Here is an 18,566-nt window from a genome sequence, read left to right on the forward strand (position 1 = left end):
TGCGCCTCCGGCTCCGCTCCCAACATGGCGGCGGGCGGCGCGGGGCGGGGCACGGTGGCGGCGCAGCCCCCGTCCCGGCAAGCCGCGCGGCCGCGGCGCATGCGCGGCTCGGGGCGGGGGGGGCGGGCGGGAGCGGGGGAGCCATGGCGTCGGGGTGCCGGATCGGGCCGTCCATCCTCAACAGCGACCTGGCGGCGCTGGGCGCCGAGTGCAGCCGCATGCTGGACTGCGGCGCCGACTACCTCCACCTGGATGTAATGGACGGGTAACGGCTAGGGGCGGGCCGGGCCGGGGGCGCGGGGGAGGGGGGCGGCCGGCCCGGCCCGGCCGGGGGTAACCTGGGGGCGGGCGGGTGTCTCTCTTCGGCCCCAAGGCACTTCGTCCCCAACATCACCTTCGGCCACCCTGTCGTGGAGAGCCTGCGCAAGCAGCTGGGCCAGGAGCCCTTCTTCGGTAAGGGGGCGGCGGGCGGCCGGGCAGGGGGCGCCGCGCTCGCGCGGCGGGGGCCTGCCGGTGCTGCGGGCCCGGGCGCTGCCGCGCCTGCTTACGGCTCTTGGCCCTGCTCCCCGCTTCCAGACATGCACATGATGGTTGCCAGACCCGAGCAGTGGGTGAAACCAATGGCTGTCGCCGGCGCAAACCAGTACACCTTTCATCTCGAGGCCACGGACAATCCAGGGGCGTTGATAAAAGACATTCGGGAGAACGGGATGAAGGTGAGGGCAGCGTAGGCTTGGAGCGGCGTTGCACTCAGCCTAGCTAACTGCCGCAATTCCAGCCACCACAAACCCATCGCTGAAGTTTTGGGTGGTCAGACTTGTGCATGCAGCCCTGACACTCCTTGTGCATGAAGTCAGTCTTCAGTTCCAGTTTAAGAAAATCAAGAGTCTTTATTTAGAGCAGCCCGTTCTTACTGCACTTACACAGACACATAATTGTTTTCCTAGGCGCTTGTACTCGGCTCAAGCCACTCTTGCTGCGTTTGTGTCATCCTAAATTGCCCTCAGATTTGTCTTGCCTCTCCTGCAGGTTGGCTTGGCCATCAAGCCTGGCACCACAGTTGAGCACTTAGCACCTTGGGCCAATCAGATAGACATGGCTTTGGTGATGACGGTAGAACCTGGATTTGGAGGGCAGAAATTTATGGAAGACATGATGCCAAAGGTAAAGCAAGCGTCTCTTCCCTTATTTATTGAGCTTAAAGCCAGTTAGCAGTATGGAGGGTAGCGGTGGAGTGAGTAAACCTTGTCTGGGTGCGTAAGAAGTTATATGTAGCTGTAGCAGCTGAGTGTGGATCGCCGTGCCAACCCTTTTATACTGTTTCTCAGGTTCAGTGGCTGAGGACACAGTTTCCCTCGTTGGATATTGAAGTGGATGGAGGAGTTGGGCCCGACACCATCCATAAGTGTGCAGAGGTAAGAGGCTGCAGCGGCGCAGCATTCTCAGTCAGTGCGCTAAGAGATTTAATCATCCCTCAGGAAATAAAGCTGAGGAGGAATTGCATTTTGACTGTTTGTTAGCTTTCAGAGGGGACACTGAAGCACACATCCTGTCAAAACCTAGTTGAGGTTTGATCTTGTGCCTTTCTCAATAGTGGCTACTGAAGCTTCCCCAAAGCTAGAGAAGTTGTTTGTTTCTTTTATGTTCGGGTAAATAGGAGCAATGATGAAGAAATTACCTATTTGTGGAAGAGCTGTCTTCTCTGAACTTGAGTTGTGGTTGTAGTTAGAGGGATGATACCTTTGTCCCACAAATAGTGCTTGTGTGCCCGCCAGCCTAGAACTCACTACCTCCCTACGTGTTTTACAGCAAAAAAAAAAGCCGAACCTCATTAAGAAGTGGATCTGTTTGGTGTTTCTGAGTGGGTGTTTAATGTCTTTCAGGCAGGTGCAAATATGATTGTATCTGGCAGTGCTATTATGAAGAGTGCAGATCCGAGATCTGTGATCAATCTTCTAAGGAATGTGTGTTCAGAAGCAGCTCAGAAGCGCTGTCTGGATCGATGAGACCTACCCAAGCGGTGTTCAAGAAGGCTCTGTGCGTGCAGGAGAACCCTTGTTTCTCGTGCGTCAGGGAGGGCTGGATGAACATTAATTACGGAAACTTGTTGCTGCTGACCAGAGGAATCATTCCTTCGCTGCAATGAAGCAAGCGGCAGTGAAAAACATTCTGGCTGACTTTCAGGGTTGGAAATGCAATGGTTTGAACCTGTCTCTTGATTCTTTGGAGGCTAATTTTGTGGCACAAGCTGTAACAAACGCTGACTGGATTGAACTAAACTTCAGTCAGGTTTTTGCTTGCTAGAAGAGTGTAGCATCACCACAAGCGATCTCTTGTGGAAGACTCTAATCAAACTGCCTTCTGCTGTCTGTATTGTGTCATTTGATCTGTGCATTCCTACAAAACTTTTCCAATATTTGCATTAAACACCCCTCCCTTGGTGTGGTAAGTCTCCTTTAAGCTGTCAAAAATGATCGGTTTTGGGGATAAGTAAGTTTGGTAAAAAATGCAGTTTAAGAGAGCTAAAAAAAAAAAATCCCGCAGATGCTAGAAATGTTCCTATGTTTTGCTTTTACTGTGTAACCGACTTGGCCTGCATGAGTCAAGCACCAAACAAGTTAGTGCAACGTCTTCTTTTAGCGGGTCACAAACTGGGAAATACCTTCTCATTTACCTTTCAAATAGCCAGTTAAATCAGCTTTGTCTGAAATTCCCGGAAGTGACGGGAGTCCATGGAAGAATGCTGCTTTAGGACCCTACAGATAGTTAAAAGACTATCTTACCCCATGGCTTCCTTGGTTTGTGCATACGCCTGAGTAAGCCGTTAAGAGAGCGCCAAGCAGGAATGTTGTCTACTGAACGGATTTCGGTGTACGCAGGTTGAAATGCACTGGGGGGAGATGGTGCGGTAAAATGGCTTAGTGCTTCTCTTCGTTAGGGAGCCAAATAGTTCTCATACCTTCAGTTGGCCTGTGCTGACTTCACGGCCGAGCCCGTTTGGGCACGCGGAAGGGCAGAGTCGCAGCCCACTGGAGGAAGACCTGAGCAGGTCATTTTTCGCTAGACCTTCCTCCCATGGTGCTAATTAGCATTGCTGCCTCCTTTAGTATTTCATGGTATGCTCTGTGGTTTTTTTTTTCCCTTTAAGTTGTAGTTACAGAAGGGTTGCAAACAGTCTGCTGCCCCAGGGGCAAGGGCCAGAAGAGCTGCAGCCAGTCCATTTCCACAAGGCCTCAGTCAAAGCTGTTGTCCTTGTAGCAAGGCTGGGCAGGTGTCACTTCTCAACTGCTGAGGCAGGGCTGGAGCTGATGCACCTCCCCTTCCTCTAAGCCCAGGACCTGGTACGGTGTGGGTCGCTGCCATCGTGAAGCAGTAGGTACGGCTAGTGTCTGAAATGACTAAACTGCTACTTTTTTTTCCTGTGTGGTTAATTCCGGTTTAGGTAAACAAATGTCTTTTTACTTCCCGTTTCCTCTTGCAACCCCATTTGAGACCTAGCAAAAGGAAAATGGAGTCATCTGGACCTGCTGCACTGAAGACACCTTTCAAAAGAGGTTTGCCAGAGGAAAAAGCTTGGCTAGGAAAGTAATAGTCCAAACGGCTGTTAGATGGGTTAAAGCTGGTTATTCATACTTCTGGGAAGAACCTGTGTGGAGTCTAATATAGTGTGTGCACAGAGAAACAGTTAGGGCTCGAAAATGCAGGCCAAGCAGCCAAAAATGGGCTATGGAAATGTCAGTTCAGGATTTGGAAGGGTGGCTTTTTATGCTATGGAAAGCAGTAGGACAACAGTTGTAGTATCCTTGTCTCCTGCGGTTGACCTTATGCTGGTTTGAAAGGGGAATCAGACTATTTCAGCTTTTTTTTTTGCCCCCCCCCAATTAATTTGGGGTTGGGACAGACGTCCCAAAGTCGTGCTAGTTAACTGACAGTGCTATGCATTGTTCTGAGCATGGAACCAGATGGTACGTTTTGTTTAAGAAGGTTGTAGTCACTTTGCCATTGTTTTTAAGTCTGGTAGTTTGTACGTAAGGTTGAAGTCACTTTGCCATTGCTTTTAAGTCGGGTAGTTTGCATTTCCATTGACTCTCAGGAGTGTTGTGGTGGAGAGAAATTACACATATTCAGTGAAATTACTCAATTGCTTCTTTCTGTCTAAATCCCAAGCAGGTGAGTTTATGTAGCTGGCTACTACTGCAGCAGCTTTTTACACATGGAAGTAGCAGCAGTGATACTTCTTGTTCTTTTAATGCTCAAGACTTGTCTGGTCTCTTGCTTCTATAGACGAACAGAAGTAATCTGTTAGGCTCTGTTTAGGCTGTCCTCCTGTGCTCTGTAATCTAACTCCACAGTGGAGGTGCCATGGCTACAGGACTTGGACCAAACACTGACATGAACACCAAAAGAGCTGCTTGCATGGGATCCGCAGGGCCGAATAAGCTCCAGGACCGTTAGACGTTGCAATACTCTGATAAAGCAAAGTTTTAGCAACATGGGAGAGCAGAGTCTGGTCATACTAAGAAGTCACACGATCTAGAGTAGTCCAGGGTGCTCTGGCAGAGCAAAGGCTCTGTCTGCACTGGGAAACAGATACAGCTGAGAGGCTGGGCCTGGCCATGTGCTCCACAGGGTGGTACAGCACACATCCCTGAGCAAGAATAAAAAAACCAAACAAACAACAAAAAAAAACCTGCAGTAGGCACACACATAAAGCACTTAATTTTAAAAGGCCTTAGAGGTTTGTGTTTGTACTTACATGCAGGTCCTGGATGCAGAGATGAAGCATTTAAACCCTCAGAGCAGCAGGAACAGAACATATGTGCCCTTAAAAAAAGGTCTCCATTGAAAATGGTAAACACAGCGCAAGGGAAATGTCTGTCTTTGTGAAGCTGCAACACCCAAGTTTCACGGGGAGGTGCTTTGCTGCATTATGTTTAAGCTGGTGTTTCACAGTCAGCCTTTGTAATACCTTCAGCCACAACATCCAGCGGTGGCTTCCTCGTGACCCCAGCATTCATGCAAAATGGAACTGGGGGGTGGGCAGGGGCAAGTCCAGCTGTGCAGGGAAAAGGGCTGCAGGGGCGGGGGGAGAGAGAGAGAGTCGGTGCCTGCGGGTGCCTGTCTGTTTTTTGGTATCTGTCTGTGCCTGCGGGTGCCTGTGTCTGTTCAGTACAACAGCAAATCTTAGTGCTGTTGCCACTTCGGTGAGTTTGCAAAGCCATTCTTGGTCCAAGCAGGTCTCTGTGTCAAGAGAATCATAAAATCATAGAATCTTTAAGGTTGGAAAAGACCTCCAAGATCATAAGTCCAACCGTCAACCCAACACCACCATGTCCACTAAGCCATGTCCTGAAGTGCCACGTGTATACATTCTTTGAACAGCTCCAGGGATGGTGACTCCATCACTGCCCAGGGCAGCCTGTTCCAGTGCCTAAGAGGACGCATTGCTATTTCTTCACGTCTACAAGGCCATCAAATTCAGACTATATACAACATATATAGAAATAACTTTTAATTAAAAAACAACCTTGCATCAAAGATTATTGTATCAGACATTGAGGCAAGATTCAAGTTTAAGACAAACCAGTGTTAAAAAATAAGAAGTGTTTAAAAAAATAACCAGAATGTGCAATAAACTACAATGTAGCAATAGGTTGTAGTGTTGAAACTTTACTGAATTTTTTTCAGATGCCCAGTGTATAATTCCTGTCATTTTGACAAAAAACCCCCACCCCGACACTAAAACTGGGTCATCTGTCCAGTGCCATTCCAGATATTACACGTGGAAGTAAATTTTGCACAAAACCAGAGACTCCTATAAAATTGCCTTCAACTGCCCTACACAGACAAACTCCCTGTTGATGGATTATACCTCATGGTTACGGCAGACAGCATCTCCTGCTGCACCAAAAATCCACTAGAACCAGAAATGCATTTGAAAACAAACAAACCAGAAAAGGATGATTATTAACAAACGTGGCAATATGACAACAGAGAGTGAATTGTGCCAGCAATTTATGTGCGCCCACTCCCGACACTGGGAATATTAGACTTGCAGCTTGAAATAATTACTTTCTCTTGGGGTTCAGGAAGAAGAAAGTGTTGTCTTTGGGATTTATCCTGCCTGTTACAAAGCAAGAAAGAAAATACATTATATGCAGCTAACGTACAGGTTTTGAATTGTGCTGTCTATGCTGTGTGAACAAGAGAGATTTTACCTTACACTTTTCTCCACCTTAATTGGCTTTCTTAATGAACCACATTATTCCCTGTCACCTTTGTTTTCTTGTGTTGTTGATTCCCAGGCAAACATTTTCGAAGTCTTCTAACGCTTCGGTAGAATGTTTTCTTGGTGGATGGCCATTGTCTGGCAAACCAGTGGGCGTGCAAGAAGTACAGAGAGAGTTGCTGGGGAAGGCTGCACTTGACATTTCAGTCTGATTTGTTATTTGATCTTGGCACAGTAAAGCTTCTACCTCTTCATCTTTTAGTGGAAAAACTCGGAGTTCCCACAGCCCAGCCTGAAAGGAATCAGAAGGGTAGGAGTGAGGGTAGGAAAAGAGAAAAGAGGGGGAAAAAGGGATTTCAGTCGAGTCTGAACTGATTAGCTCTGTGCAGATTGAGCTGCTATCAAGTAACAAACGAGTGTCTTTCTTCACAATGTTTGCAGGGCTCTTCAGATAAAGAATACAACACTGCTAGGCACCAGCTGTCAATGTAAGCTGACTTCGTGTGGTTTTGAACTGTTAACAGAGCGACAATTGAACAGGCACAGTGCGGGAAGGGGGAAGCTCTTTCCCATAGTGCCAGGCTGCTGTATGACATAAAATGATTAAGCAATATAATTTTAGAACAATATGATTTTTGATAATTGTTGAAATATTAGTCAGTCTTTGCTATCTAACTGAAGTCACATAGGCTAGACTTCATATGTAATCTATTAATCCTTAGAGAGAACTGGTAGTTTTAGGATTGGCAGGAAAATTTATTATTCTGTTTGTTAAAAGTTAGCCTAGCATAGCTGGGGTGATTAAGAGGGATGATAGAACAAAGGCAGGCCTCGAGGATGGGGTGTAAAACAGGTCCTGAGCCATACTTTGGAAATAAAGAAGATCAAGGAACACCGTGACTTGTTCTCAGGACCATATATGAAGATTTTAAAGGAAAGCTCAACCAGTGGATTTGAGGAAGGGGCACTCTGACAATCCCTGGGACCCCCAGATGACTCTCGACTCAAAAGACTGAGCATGTGCAAGTGGGTGGGGAATATTATAATGATTTCTAGGAAAACTAATGACTACCTATCAATATTCCGGGAACTGCTGATGATTATGTATGAAGTTACTGAATACATTCCGTTGGGATTTTTAGACCAGTATGCACACTAGGTGGAAGGATCCCCCAGCGCCGCAATAAAGAATGCCTGCTTCTTAACACTACATTGGTGCAAAGGAGTTTCAGTCCCGATTTTGGTGACAAGGCCATCAGAATACCTGACCCCAGAACGATGAAGCCTGTCTGGAACCCTGGCTAACAACCCTGAGAAAAGATCCCTGACCCCAGGCCTGCCATACTTGCCTCTAAAACGTGCTGTTTGTACTAAGCAATTAAATTTTTACCTATTGACAAATCTTGGCCTTAATTCATAAGGCACAGCAATCTAGTTGCAAACAGGAGTGCTACATTCAGTCTACATAAACTAGGGTGACAGTCTGAGATTCTGTGAGAGAGACAGGAGGACACGTTCAGGTTCTGTGCTTTAGGTTAGCGGTAGTGGTCAGTGAAGACCTGAGCAGACCCGGGAGCTGTTGGAAGCACCCACCTTTGCCTCCTGGCTCTCCCTGCAGAGTTGTGTAATTCCTGAACAAACAGAGCTGTGGGCTTCCGAAGTCAAGTCGGGAACAGGTTCAGCAGCGCAATGCAGCGAGGCGCAGGAGCTGCTGTGGTGCTCTTTCTGCACTGAATCTTGGCTGTGTCGTCCGTCGGCATTTTTGCTGTAAGATCTAGTGCAGAAGAGACCAGAGTCTTAAGAGCTACCCCCTGCACCTTCACATCACCAGGAACAGTTTACATTTTCTTTTTAAAGCGGTCAGTTTCTCCATACTTGCTACCTCCATTCTACTTAAATCAAAAGAGCAGATGAAAACAAACGTGGTTCTTGACAACCTCCTTGTCACAAGCCAAAGCAAAGCACGCTATGTGGAGGAGCTAACCGGATAAAGCAGGGCTGGAACAGGCCCACCCTGGCTCCAGAACAGCTGGTGGCTCCACATGTTCACCAGAACTGTGATTTTGAACACGAGAAGTCAGTGGGCTGTGGGCTGTTCCCACTCAGGGGAACACGGCATCATTCACAGGAGCCTGCCGACCAAACCGCACTGCCAGCTGACTGTGCCAATTAACTTGAGAAGAAACATCAGGTCCTTCAGCTCTCCCTTCCCCCCTCTGCTCAGGACTCATCCCCAAAGCAGTCAAAACAATTTGTTTAATAAGATTAAAAATTTAGACCTCGCCTTCAATGCCAAATTGAACTAGATAGATATAAAATACTGGCACGCATCTAAAATGCCAGGTGGGAGTCTGACCTTGCTCATGTCTGTCAGTTTTACTTTAGAATTCACAAAGATTTCACCAAGGAGTTCACAGAGTTTCAAAATCAAGGGTGCATATAGAACTTGTACTTTTCAGAGGAGTTAGTCTTTTTCAGTACACTTTCCAAAGCTTCTTTACATTCAAAATTGCTTAAAATGTCATTCCTTAATATGGTTTAGCTCTAATTTTATCCTGCATTAAAAAAAAGCTATCATCTTTGCTTATTTGTTCATAGTGTCATGGTTCATTTTCAGCCAAGAGTAGACACAAGCATACAATAAACAGCAGAAAAAGTTATCCCAACATTTATAGGATGCTTTTTGTCCTGGCAAATTCTGAAGCGATTTATGGGAGTAGTTTTCCCAGAGCCACATGGCAGATACAGCTTTATGGTGCGCTACTTCTTGCAAGACTTCTAGGGTTTGCATTTAATTGTGATGTGTTCTGCACCAGACAGCAAGCCTGTGATGATGATTAAACTTGGTCACACAAGGACTTGTTCAAGCTCAGCCCAGGACCCTTCAGTACTGCATCTCTGAATGCAGTGGACTTTCATCCCAGTCAGGTGAGTAAGAGCTCACGTTACACTTGGTGGCTAAAGTCGCAGAGAGGGAGAGGCACAAACTAGCAGAGCTATTTGTTCAGTATGCGGGTAAGGTTTTTATCCACCAATACAAGGTCACTAACGTGACCAAATTTCTGCCAGCATGCGTGCTTCAGAACTGACTTCCCCTTCCAGCCACAAAACCAAACGTACCTGGTACTGTCCCTGACGAGTTAATTAATGAAGAATGCCCTCATTTTCAAACTTCTCTGTGAAAGTGTTTCTGAATCTGCTGCACCAACAACCAACACCAGTAGTTCAGTAGGAACACTCTTATCAAAGTCAATAGACCTGCCTGCTATTCCTTCTGGGCCGGCGGCTCTGCTCCCACAGCGACCACCTCGCTCGCTCTCTTTCTTCATACTTTGTATGACGTAAGGAAAAAACTTCATCTGACAGATCTTCTATCTGTAACGAAATACAGGGAGAGCTGCTGCCATAATTATGAACATCACCAGAAACAAAAGCAGACAACATTATATATAATTCTGCAAAGGTCTGTTCACCAAACAAGAGGAGGCAACACAATGCATGCTTGCACTATAAAAGTACATCAAAACACGCGCATTCCACTTACTTACACTCTCACTAGAGCTCATTATATGGGGTGCTGTCACTTTCACTTTATTTCTTTCCGTGTCTGCGGTTGATCTGAATGGATATAGAAATTATACCCACCCATGCAACTAACACATTTTTCTCTATGGTGAGAGGCAGAAAATTAAGAGGACAAGTATTCATTTGCAAATCAAGGCAGTGATAAAGACAAGCAAAAATTCCAGGAGTTCCCTGAGACTGCTTGGGGAGGAGGCTGGGAGGCAGCAGGATTTGCCAGGTGCTCTTTAAGAACTGAGAAATAGGTCTGAGATCATCAAGGGCTTCGATAGCTCCACAATGAGAGGAACTCAGCAAACCTGAGGTGCTGCATTCCTGCTACGAAACCAAGCAGAAAATGGTTTCTGCTTTGAAGAGACTCTTTCTTAGGAAATGATCTGCTGGACCCCGGTACAGCTTAAAATGGCCCTAATGTGAGTACTTCAACTGCTCGTAGTCAAGTAAGAGCCAGCTTTTTAGGCAAACAAAACTCCTCAGGTGTAGCTATTACATCTGACCTTCACTTTGAAAGAGCCATCTTCATTCTTCCGTTACTGGCAGCACACCAGGAAGTTTGCTCCTTAGATGCTGCTGGGGCTGGGCAAGGACCTCTTTGCTGCCCTTCCCCCTCAGTCCCCAAATGGCAGAGCAAGCTCTTGGCTGGACCCCTCCAGCACAGCTCAGAGTTATTTCTAGGTGCTCCAAAACCACTCAACCTCTTCAACATTCACCTAAAAAGCTAAGGTTGGCAAGAACATACGAGTGCTGCAGTCATGGATTCTATGCCAGCCACTCCCAACTCAAAAGCAGAGTAATTCTAGGAAAGAACAATTCCTGGTCATAGGAGCTGTGAAGCTGTGCTGCCAGATCAGTCCTGGACAAGAATTACAGCAATAATCAGGGGGAGCATGGCAAAGAAATGAATTTTTTTTCTATAAAGCAAAGTTCTCAGTGGTGTTACACAAGTAACATCACTTATCTTCCAATTGAGTCTGATAACACATAGAACCAAGCGCAGAGCCCTCACCGCAGTGCCAGAGCCATACAATAAGAGGTTACACTCAGCTGGAAGTACTCCCCCTCCAGCCAACCAACAGCCCTGAGGGTTTCTGCAGAAGCCATTCTTTGTATCAAGTCCTGCAGCACTGAAGTAGTTCATTATCATTACGGGTACAAACACAAAGGATTACAATGCATTTACGCTGCCGCACACATACCTGGGAGTGGCACTCAGCTTGCCAGAGAGCACATTTCCAACCTAGGCAGCTGGTCATCAACTACAGCCCCCCAGTAAGATGTAACTGGGCCGGTGAAAAGGATCCCCAAGACTTCAGTGTGATATGAATCGGCCACAGGACCTGCTTGCTAAAACTGTAGCTGCCTGGTTCCTCCTCAGCCCAGCACTCAACAGAAACCTTGGGATAAACAAGCCTGCTTTGTTTGCCCATCTCATGACTGCTTTTTGAAGACTCCTCATTGCTTTTATTTATTTATGTTAAACACAAACCACTTTGTTAGTTGCTGGTTTCCTTTCATGCAAGTCAACTTAATGGGTTTCCTCCTCTCTCTGGAATTCACCAGCTCTGTCGCTTGGATGCCATCAGTACTGGGCTGCATCTCAGTTCAGATTCTGTTTTTCCAAGGTCAATGATGTATAGCGTGAAAGTGAGAATTTTATGAACTACAAAAGTGCTATCCCCTCAGAGAAAAATCAGGATTTTTCTGTGTGCTCAGATTTCCTTTGAAGTGGGAACAAAAGATAATTTTGAAAGAAAAACTGAAGACTTTGAAAATACTTTTCTTAGCAAATTGCCAAAACTTTTCGTGCTGGGAAGAAACTTCATTTTTAACAAGCTTCCTTTCAAAAATCAAAGTCCACATTCCTCTCCAAGTGAAGAGTTTTGAAAAATATAGAAATAAGCCTTACTGTTCCTTTTCCATAGCTGATCATAGCAGATTTAACTACTTGTTTATTTAAAACAAGTTTTACCACCCTATTCCATTGAAGACTAACAAGTAATACACTTTTCTTATTTTAAAATTATTATTTGTTCTATGGATAAAAAGATGACATTACAGAGTAGAAGGTCTCTGCTTGATTCAGTACAGCCTCTGTCCCTCGTCAGCTTTCTAACACTTTATAGCATCTCTAGATGAATTTATATAACTGGATAAATTTGATTTTTTTTTTCCCCACTAAGGTTAGTTTGAAAAAGGACAAAAGAACTGTCACTCCTCAGTGGATGGATCTGGCAGTGATGTTGAGAGAAAAGACTATTAGGAAGGCCTGTTTGTGAGGCATGTCTAATGATTTCACTCAAAGAAAAAGACTTAAAGCAAACTAAGACTTGGATCCCCCTCATTGCATCTAGTTAAGCTACAAGACACTCTGCATTCACGTAGAATAGCAGCAGGAGTATTTCTGAAAGGTTCTCAAAACAATAAAGTCCATGTTTCAATCTTCAGCTTCAAGGGAAACACTGAGTCATAAGCCATGAAAGCACTTAGGCAAAACTAATTACACACAGAAATATTCCAAAGTATTTGTCATTACTAAAACAACTACAAAATAAACTTGAATATTACTTTACAACTGTGCCTTCCCAGAAATTTTAACCTGGACAAAACAAATTAAAACCAAAATAAAACAGGAAAACCTATGCCACACCCTCCCATGCCTTAAAGCAATAACAGACTGCAAATTCATATATGCAAACCAGGAAACACAAATGTTCCATTTCCAAAAACTAAGTATTTTTAGAGCAAGTAATAGAGCAGACACAGATAGTAGATTAACTTTTGCACTGCCTAACTGTTACGTTTGTCCTACTAACACAAATTTCCTGAAACAAAAATTAGGCACCCAAAAAAGATAAGCTTTTTGTATTCAAATAAAGGCACGGGGAATAGGCTTGATTTTGGAAAGTACAGAGTTCCCGTCCCTGGAAATGTGGCTCCTGTAGAAAATGACAAATCTGGGACTCCACATTTTTCTTGTAACTTGTGGGAATTCTGGGTGCAAGTGTATTGCATGGATACAACATGCAACAACTTGTTGCATTGAAAGCCTTTAAATGAAGAAGAGAGAGACAGAAAAAAAAAAAAAAAAGAAAAAAAAAAAAAGATCTCAAGTGGAAGAAATCCCTGACTGTTGGTTGATACAGGGACAACTCCTGAAGTTTTAAATTTAGCCATGCAGAAGACAGACACAAACAAAATGATTATACAGTACCACCACAGGCTGCTGTGCAGTAGAAAGCAAAGAAAAAGCTTACCTTAATTTCAGTACAAGGAACAATTTCAAGAGTGTCAGAGTGTGGGTGCAGAAAATGCAAAAAGGTAACGCTGCTGTTTCTAATGTCTTTTTTCAAGCTTACTCAGTAACAAATCCAAGTCTGCCTAAAACTTAAAGCAAGGAAGTGGAAGAATTAAGATCAGACAAGCACCTTTTCTCAGTACTCTGAAAAACGTCCAAACCAATTAACACAATCCTAAAATAAAGGGGGAAAATTGGCAAAGGATAATTTAGACAAACAAGATCTCTAGCATTTTTCTCTTGTCTGACATCTCTCCTCTCATTCTACCCAGCAGCTGACAGACAATACAGAAGCAGTGGACCACAGCAGGAGGCCAAGCTGCTTTATTGTTAACCCAAGTTATTTCCTGGCCAAAGGATGAATCATACAAGATCATCTAGTCATGCCAAATACAAATGTAACGGGAAGGCTCCTAAATAAGAGTTTAGCCCATAAACTTCACAGAGAGACACCTTGAAGTCCATTCAACAAAACCCGCTAAAATTATGTGAGGCAAGTCGTCTGTATGGGACCTGAAATCTAAACAAGAAATCCATTGAGTCCTCCAAGTAAGTCTCTTGAAACCCTGAAGGCAAATCACTCTTGAAAGTATTATTTTTTCCCAACAGATACCACAACGAAAGAGAGAGCAGCAGGATAGACAGCAGGATCTCTAGGGACTGTATGCCCTTGCTGCCTTATTGGCTATTCTCCAAATGGTTTAATTAGAAATCCTTGCCGGAGAGTTCTCCTCTGTATGTAACTGGATCTTCCCACTACAAAAGAAGATCAGGCATCGTTCCTGCTAGCAGAGACAGTACCAAACCAAAAGGTGGTGGTGGTGGTGACACAAATCTGATCACCAGATTTCACAAGCATTTCTCAAATACATGAGAAAAGGCAGGGATAGAGTAAGGTTTTTTTCCTTTTCCTTCCAGCTCAAGAACATAGTGCCAAGTGAGTGCAACTACACCAGGTAGGGAGCTGAGATCATGATGCTCTCCAAAAGGAAAGGTTCATTTCCATGGAGCAGGCAGCTACAGACCCAGTAAAACTTCGAAGAAGCTAGCGCCTTTGTGGACAGTGTATTTTTCACCCCAAGGGAGTGGCATAATGGTTTAATTTTTTCACTATGCTTAGCATAACCTTCTGTTCAGCTATCCAAATGCAATCTTCTTCTACTACTAAGACACCTAAACCCTGGATGTAGACATTCTCTGAAAAAGGAGCTCAAGAACAGATATTGAGGATGAAGGTATGAATCCAAGTCTTGCAGTTAAAACAGTAGATAGTGGCCTATAGTAGAGACTGGAGTCAGACTAGAGATGTCCAAAGGACAGCAAAACTGGCAAGTTTCTGGGAAGGGTGCCACAAAAAGAATGAAAGGACAAAAAAAAAAAAAAGCCTAGGGACCAGATCTGCTGGTACATTCACAGTGAGGTTAGGAAATGCCTCAAAGCCTTGATTAGGGGAGAAAGGCCCTCCCAGCTGCAAAGTCCACGGACATTCCCTTGAAGAGAAAGGTAGATTCGTATGTCTGGAGGAAGCAACATGATGTGCAAACTTAGCTCAAGAGGTAAGCAGGAAATGCTGAAGGTTACGTTGCTCCTGACAAAGCAGAAAGAAGAAAAGTTTGCTCCCAGCAGGAGGTTGCAGGAAAACAAACACCAAGAAGAAAACTTGAGGAAACCTACTGGGCCCACAGGCAAAATGCCAAATTTCCTCCTGCACAGCAACGTGCCATGGGAACTGGCCGTGGAAGAAAAGGACGAGAGAGGACAGACATCAAAGCACAGGCAGCCCCAAGAGACTCAGCATCAGAGTGCCCAGGAGCTGGGGAAGTAGAGGCCTGACCGAAGGGACCCTTTGGGAGTGCTGACTGTGCCAGCAGCGAGGGACAGAAAGCCAAATGAACAAAGATTATTCATGGAGATACTCACATTTCTGTCATCCTCCATAGGGTCCAGTAGGTTGTGATAAGACATGTTTTCTGTCTGATACTTTATGTTTAAAATTTGAAACTTACCAGGATTTTGCATGAAGTCAGTTTGGACAACATATACTAATTATGTCAATTACGTATTATATCTAGTTTAATTAAAAACTGGTGGTTAAATTAAAATACAGCCTACCTCTTCTTCATCTGTATGAGATCTTTCTAAAGGTTGAAATTCAACAACTCTCCAGCTGGAAATGAGACAAGAAAAGTCAAAATAATTTACTTAACTGCTGTTTCATTATTTCAGCAGTAGAGACAACTGTTCTGTTTCTACACTGTATTGTTAAGTCTTCTTGAACACTGCTTGTGCTTCAAAATTTCTTTGAAATGAAATCATTTCAAACTTAAGGTGCTGAAACAGATGCCCAAAATTTAGATTTTCCATTCCCAACCCAATATCTAACCTTTCCTTTTCCCAACACAGTCTTTAAGCTATCCAATAGAATCTTAATAATATTTTTAGCTTTAAAGACAGTATAAAAGCAAATACAAATTACAGATTTAAAATACGGAAAAACTGCATTTAGCTATTTCAGGCAATTTGCTAATAAGCCACTGAATTACAGAACAGGACATCAATCACTCTGTTTTAGCAATCTAAAGATACTCTTTTTCTATTAAAAAAAATTAAAAATATATGTCTTGAATAATGGATTATTGGTTTAGACTGTATGGAAAAATTAAGCTTATTCTACTGTATCAGAATGGATAAGTTTTAAAAACATATGCTAAAACCATTTCTGTTTAATTCACTGACAATAGTTAACTACTTTCTTATGAACCATAACGCACACAAAAGACAGCAACCTCCAAATAACTGTTCCGAGCCTGTCAGCCTAGTGGCACATTTAAGGCCTCAAATATCACTACAATTAAGATGATGCAAACCCACTTCTATTTTTAGCCAGTCCGTGCATCTGCCACCTCCCTGTGTGCATCAGACTATTTCCCTTGTGCTATCAGCTGTCCAGTCACTTCCCGCCACTCCACTCACACAAATTGAAGTGCACAGAAAAAAAAAAAAAAACAAACCCAAGGGCATGGAAAGATCATCTTAATATTATTAAATTATCTAAATAAATGTTAACAATATTCTTAACTAAGATTCTCAAGTTCATTTTGGTACGTTCTTCCCAACTAAGGAGCTCATGAACAAACCTCGGGGTAAGGATTTCTTTGTACTGTAGCTTCTCCAACTTCGATGGTGCCACCAGTGACATTGGAATAACAATGTTGTCTATATCGTAGGAACTCTCACTTCTCCTCCTGGAGTTATGCTGTATAGTATCATCAACACAAGAGGAGATTCATCAGCTCAAATCGTAGGCAGGAATGTTATCAAAACTGCACAAGGAGAAAGTCTGTAACTTGAACACATTTTCTAGTGCCTCCGTGACTTCCAACTCCAATCCGCCCCCCTCTCGATAGAATCTCAACAAATCTTAAAACCACCTCACCTCTGAAATTTACTTCTTGCTGGTGTAACTCTTAATAAAATCAGTGGGAGCTTCCCTCTCCTGTTTTCAGTTACAGTTAATTCTGAATATGGATGGGAGCTTTGAAGTTAATGCTGCCTTCTTCATAATGGTCAGTCTGTAAAGATGACCTGCTATTATCTATCTCCTAACCCATAACCCCAGTCGTTCTTCAGTGTGATACCAACATAATGAAGCTACGGTTAGCAGTGAAGAACAGCCTACAAGGAAAGTGGTTTTCTGAAAGATGTGCAAAATGCAGAAACTGCATTTCTTTGTCACAATCATGTCAGGATTTCTGGTGGCATTCTCTGCCCACTAGTGCATGGAACCCACATGGATCAAAACCTGAAGTTCCTAAATTACAGGAGAAAGTTTAATTTTAAATCATGATACATTCCACATTACAAGATCTCAAATTTTAACTGAACGTTAATGGAAGCAGTCTATTCTAAAATGCTCATTTAGGTGGTCTTTAAAGACGGTCTGCTCAAGCAAGGGAAAAAAGAAGGTGTGTGCATTGTCAAAACTGCGTGACGCAGATTCAAACTCAGCTCTTCAAGAGGCATCACCAGACTGAAACATGATGAGCAGTACACCACTAGGCTTAGCAGAACCCTGGGACTGAAATCTGAATACTGTTATGAAATTTTCAATGAATTTCAATAAAACAAAATGTGGTTTTGTAGCAGCTTCACTAAACCAGAGCTGTGCTGGTCCTCAGCAAATTTATATACTAGAGAATTTCCCTGTAGTTCTGCACAAAAGGTTTTAAACAGTGAAGCTGAGAGTTAACAACTTCTGTGACTGTATTTGCACCGTGAGGCCATTTTATGTATCTGCACCAAGAAAAAAGGGTCATAAGAGCCCTTGTATAAAACTGGGAACATAAATCTCAGTATATTTCATGAAATTTAGAAAAAAAAATTAAAGGCCCAATGCCAGTAAACTAAACTTACACTCCAATTGTATGATCTGCAAAATTCTTTTACAAGCAAGTAACTGTTTTAGGAACACTACGTACTCAATCTGGAATAAATTACTTAATGCAATCCACTTAATTCACTGTAAAAATGCTCTCTATTCTAATTTAACACTAAATTAGATGTAAAAGGCATGTGGTTTCGGATTATTCATTTGCACACTTCTCTTTTGATATTTCAGTTAAGACAGTGATAATTTTTGGTTTACCTGTGATGAAGTGCTGTGAGTGGGCCTAGATATCGCTTGGGCATTGGTCACGGCAGCGAAACTGCTATGAGATTCTGGTTCTGCATGTTGAAAGGAGAACGTCTCAAATTTAGTGTTATGTTCACCTGTCACAAAAAAAAATAGTAATTAAAAAAAAAATGCATACCAGCTGTTGTCTGTTAAAGATTTTTTTCCATACAGTAATAGTAAAGTCATTTCTAGAAGCCCACAGCTAACCACTTACGATTTACTGAGTACTAAAAAAAGCCATCTAAATAAACACTTGTTACTCATCCTGTCACTGTTGTTCCACAAAACTCATCCCTCTCCTTCTACGAAGGATTTCTTGTTGTGGAACCAGCTTCATATGGGCAAATTCTGCTGCTTTTTTTCAGAAGCTGCCATAGACTACACACACAGCAAATGCAAACAGACTTAGAGGAATGCTTCTCTGTGTTCCCTAACAGCGCTTCCCTAGCCAGGCTGCATCTCACTAATGTACCAGTTCATTAAGCCCTCACTGACGGGTTCTTCCTTGGTAAACGATAAAACAAAAGTGGCAGCAAGGGTAACAAATAAAATTAGTTTCTAGATCTCCATGTATGGCTTCTTCTAGTAGTGGTCCACTGCTCCAGACAAACTGTAATTCTTTTTTTCTCTTATTCACTCCCAGTGTAAGCAGCATTTAGGGGGTTTCAGAATTTAACCACCTATGTTCTGCTTTTCTTCTACCTTAATTTCCAGTAAGAAAAGAGAATGCAGATGTAATATACCAACTAGTAAGAAGAATGAGTGTGTTCCAACATGGAAAAAGA

The 18,566-nt window shown here is 43.4% G+C and overlaps 2 protein-coding genes across 3 annotated transcripts in view; one reads left to right on the forward strand and one right to left on the reverse strand.

The window, feature by feature from the left end:
• The first annotated feature begins 133 nt into the window (after window positions 1-133).
• On the forward strand, window positions 134-2,449 carry RPE (ribulose-5-phosphate-3-epimerase). 2 transcript variants are annotated; one of them, XM_086751632.1, is made up of 6 exons: window positions 134-265; window positions 374-453; window positions 577-716; window positions 1,030-1,164; window positions 1,329-1,415; window positions 1,884-2,449. In XM_086751632.1, the coding sequence occupies exons 1-6, from the start codon at window positions 144-146 to the stop codon at window positions 2,004-2,006; spliced, it is 687 nt and encodes a 228-aa protein (XP_086607758.1). In that variant the 5' UTR covers window positions 134-143; the 3' UTR covers window positions 2,007-2,449. The 2 variants fall into 2 exon arrangements, with proteins under 2 accessions (XP_086607758.1, XP_086607759.1); XM_086751633.1 differs by having other exon boundaries at window positions 141-254.
• Window positions 2,450-5,495: 3,046 nt separating this feature from the next.
• Window positions 5,496-18,566, reverse strand: part of KANSL1L (KAT8 regulatory NSL complex subunit 1 like) — a 63,249-nt gene continuing 50,178 nt past the window's right edge. Inside the window, exons 10-15 of the mRNA XM_086751631.1 lie at window positions 17,752-17,876; window positions 16,244-16,362; window positions 15,219-15,273; window positions 9,492-9,604; window positions 7,823-8,003; window positions 5,496-6,521 (exon numbers count right to left, since the gene is read on the reverse strand). Coding sequence (XP_086607757.1) covers window positions 6,273-6,521; window positions 7,823-8,003; window positions 9,492-9,604; window positions 15,219-15,273; window positions 16,244-16,362; window positions 17,752-17,876 — 842 coding nt within the window. The 3' untranslated portion in view covers window positions 5,496-6,272. The remainder of the gene's footprint in view (window positions 6,522-7,822; window positions 8,004-9,491; window positions 9,605-15,218; window positions 15,274-16,243; window positions 16,363-17,751; window positions 17,877-18,566) is intronic.

The sequence above is a fragment of the Chlamydotis macqueenii genome, chromosome 6 (assembly GCF_036417535.1).
Source record: "Chlamydotis macqueenii isolate bChlMac1 chromosome 6, bChlMac1.mat, whole genome shotgun sequence".
Taxonomy (NCBI): domain Eukaryota; kingdom Metazoa; phylum Chordata; class Aves; order Otidiformes; family Otididae; genus Chlamydotis; species Chlamydotis macqueenii.

Bases quoted from the DNA above. Each gene is read 5' to 3' on its own strand.
- RPE (XM_086751632.1), top strand. From the start codon at position 144: ATGGCGTCGGGGTGCCGGATCGGGCCGTCCATCCTCAACAGCGACCTG. The intron at 266-373 runs GTAACGGCTAGG...TTCGGCCCCAAG, and splicing joins CACCTGGATGTAATGGACGG to GCACTTCGTCCCCAACATCA. The intron at 1,416-1,883 runs GTAAGAGGCTGC...AATGTCTTTCAG, and splicing joins CCATCCATAAGTGTGCAGAG to GCAGGTGCAAATATGATTGT.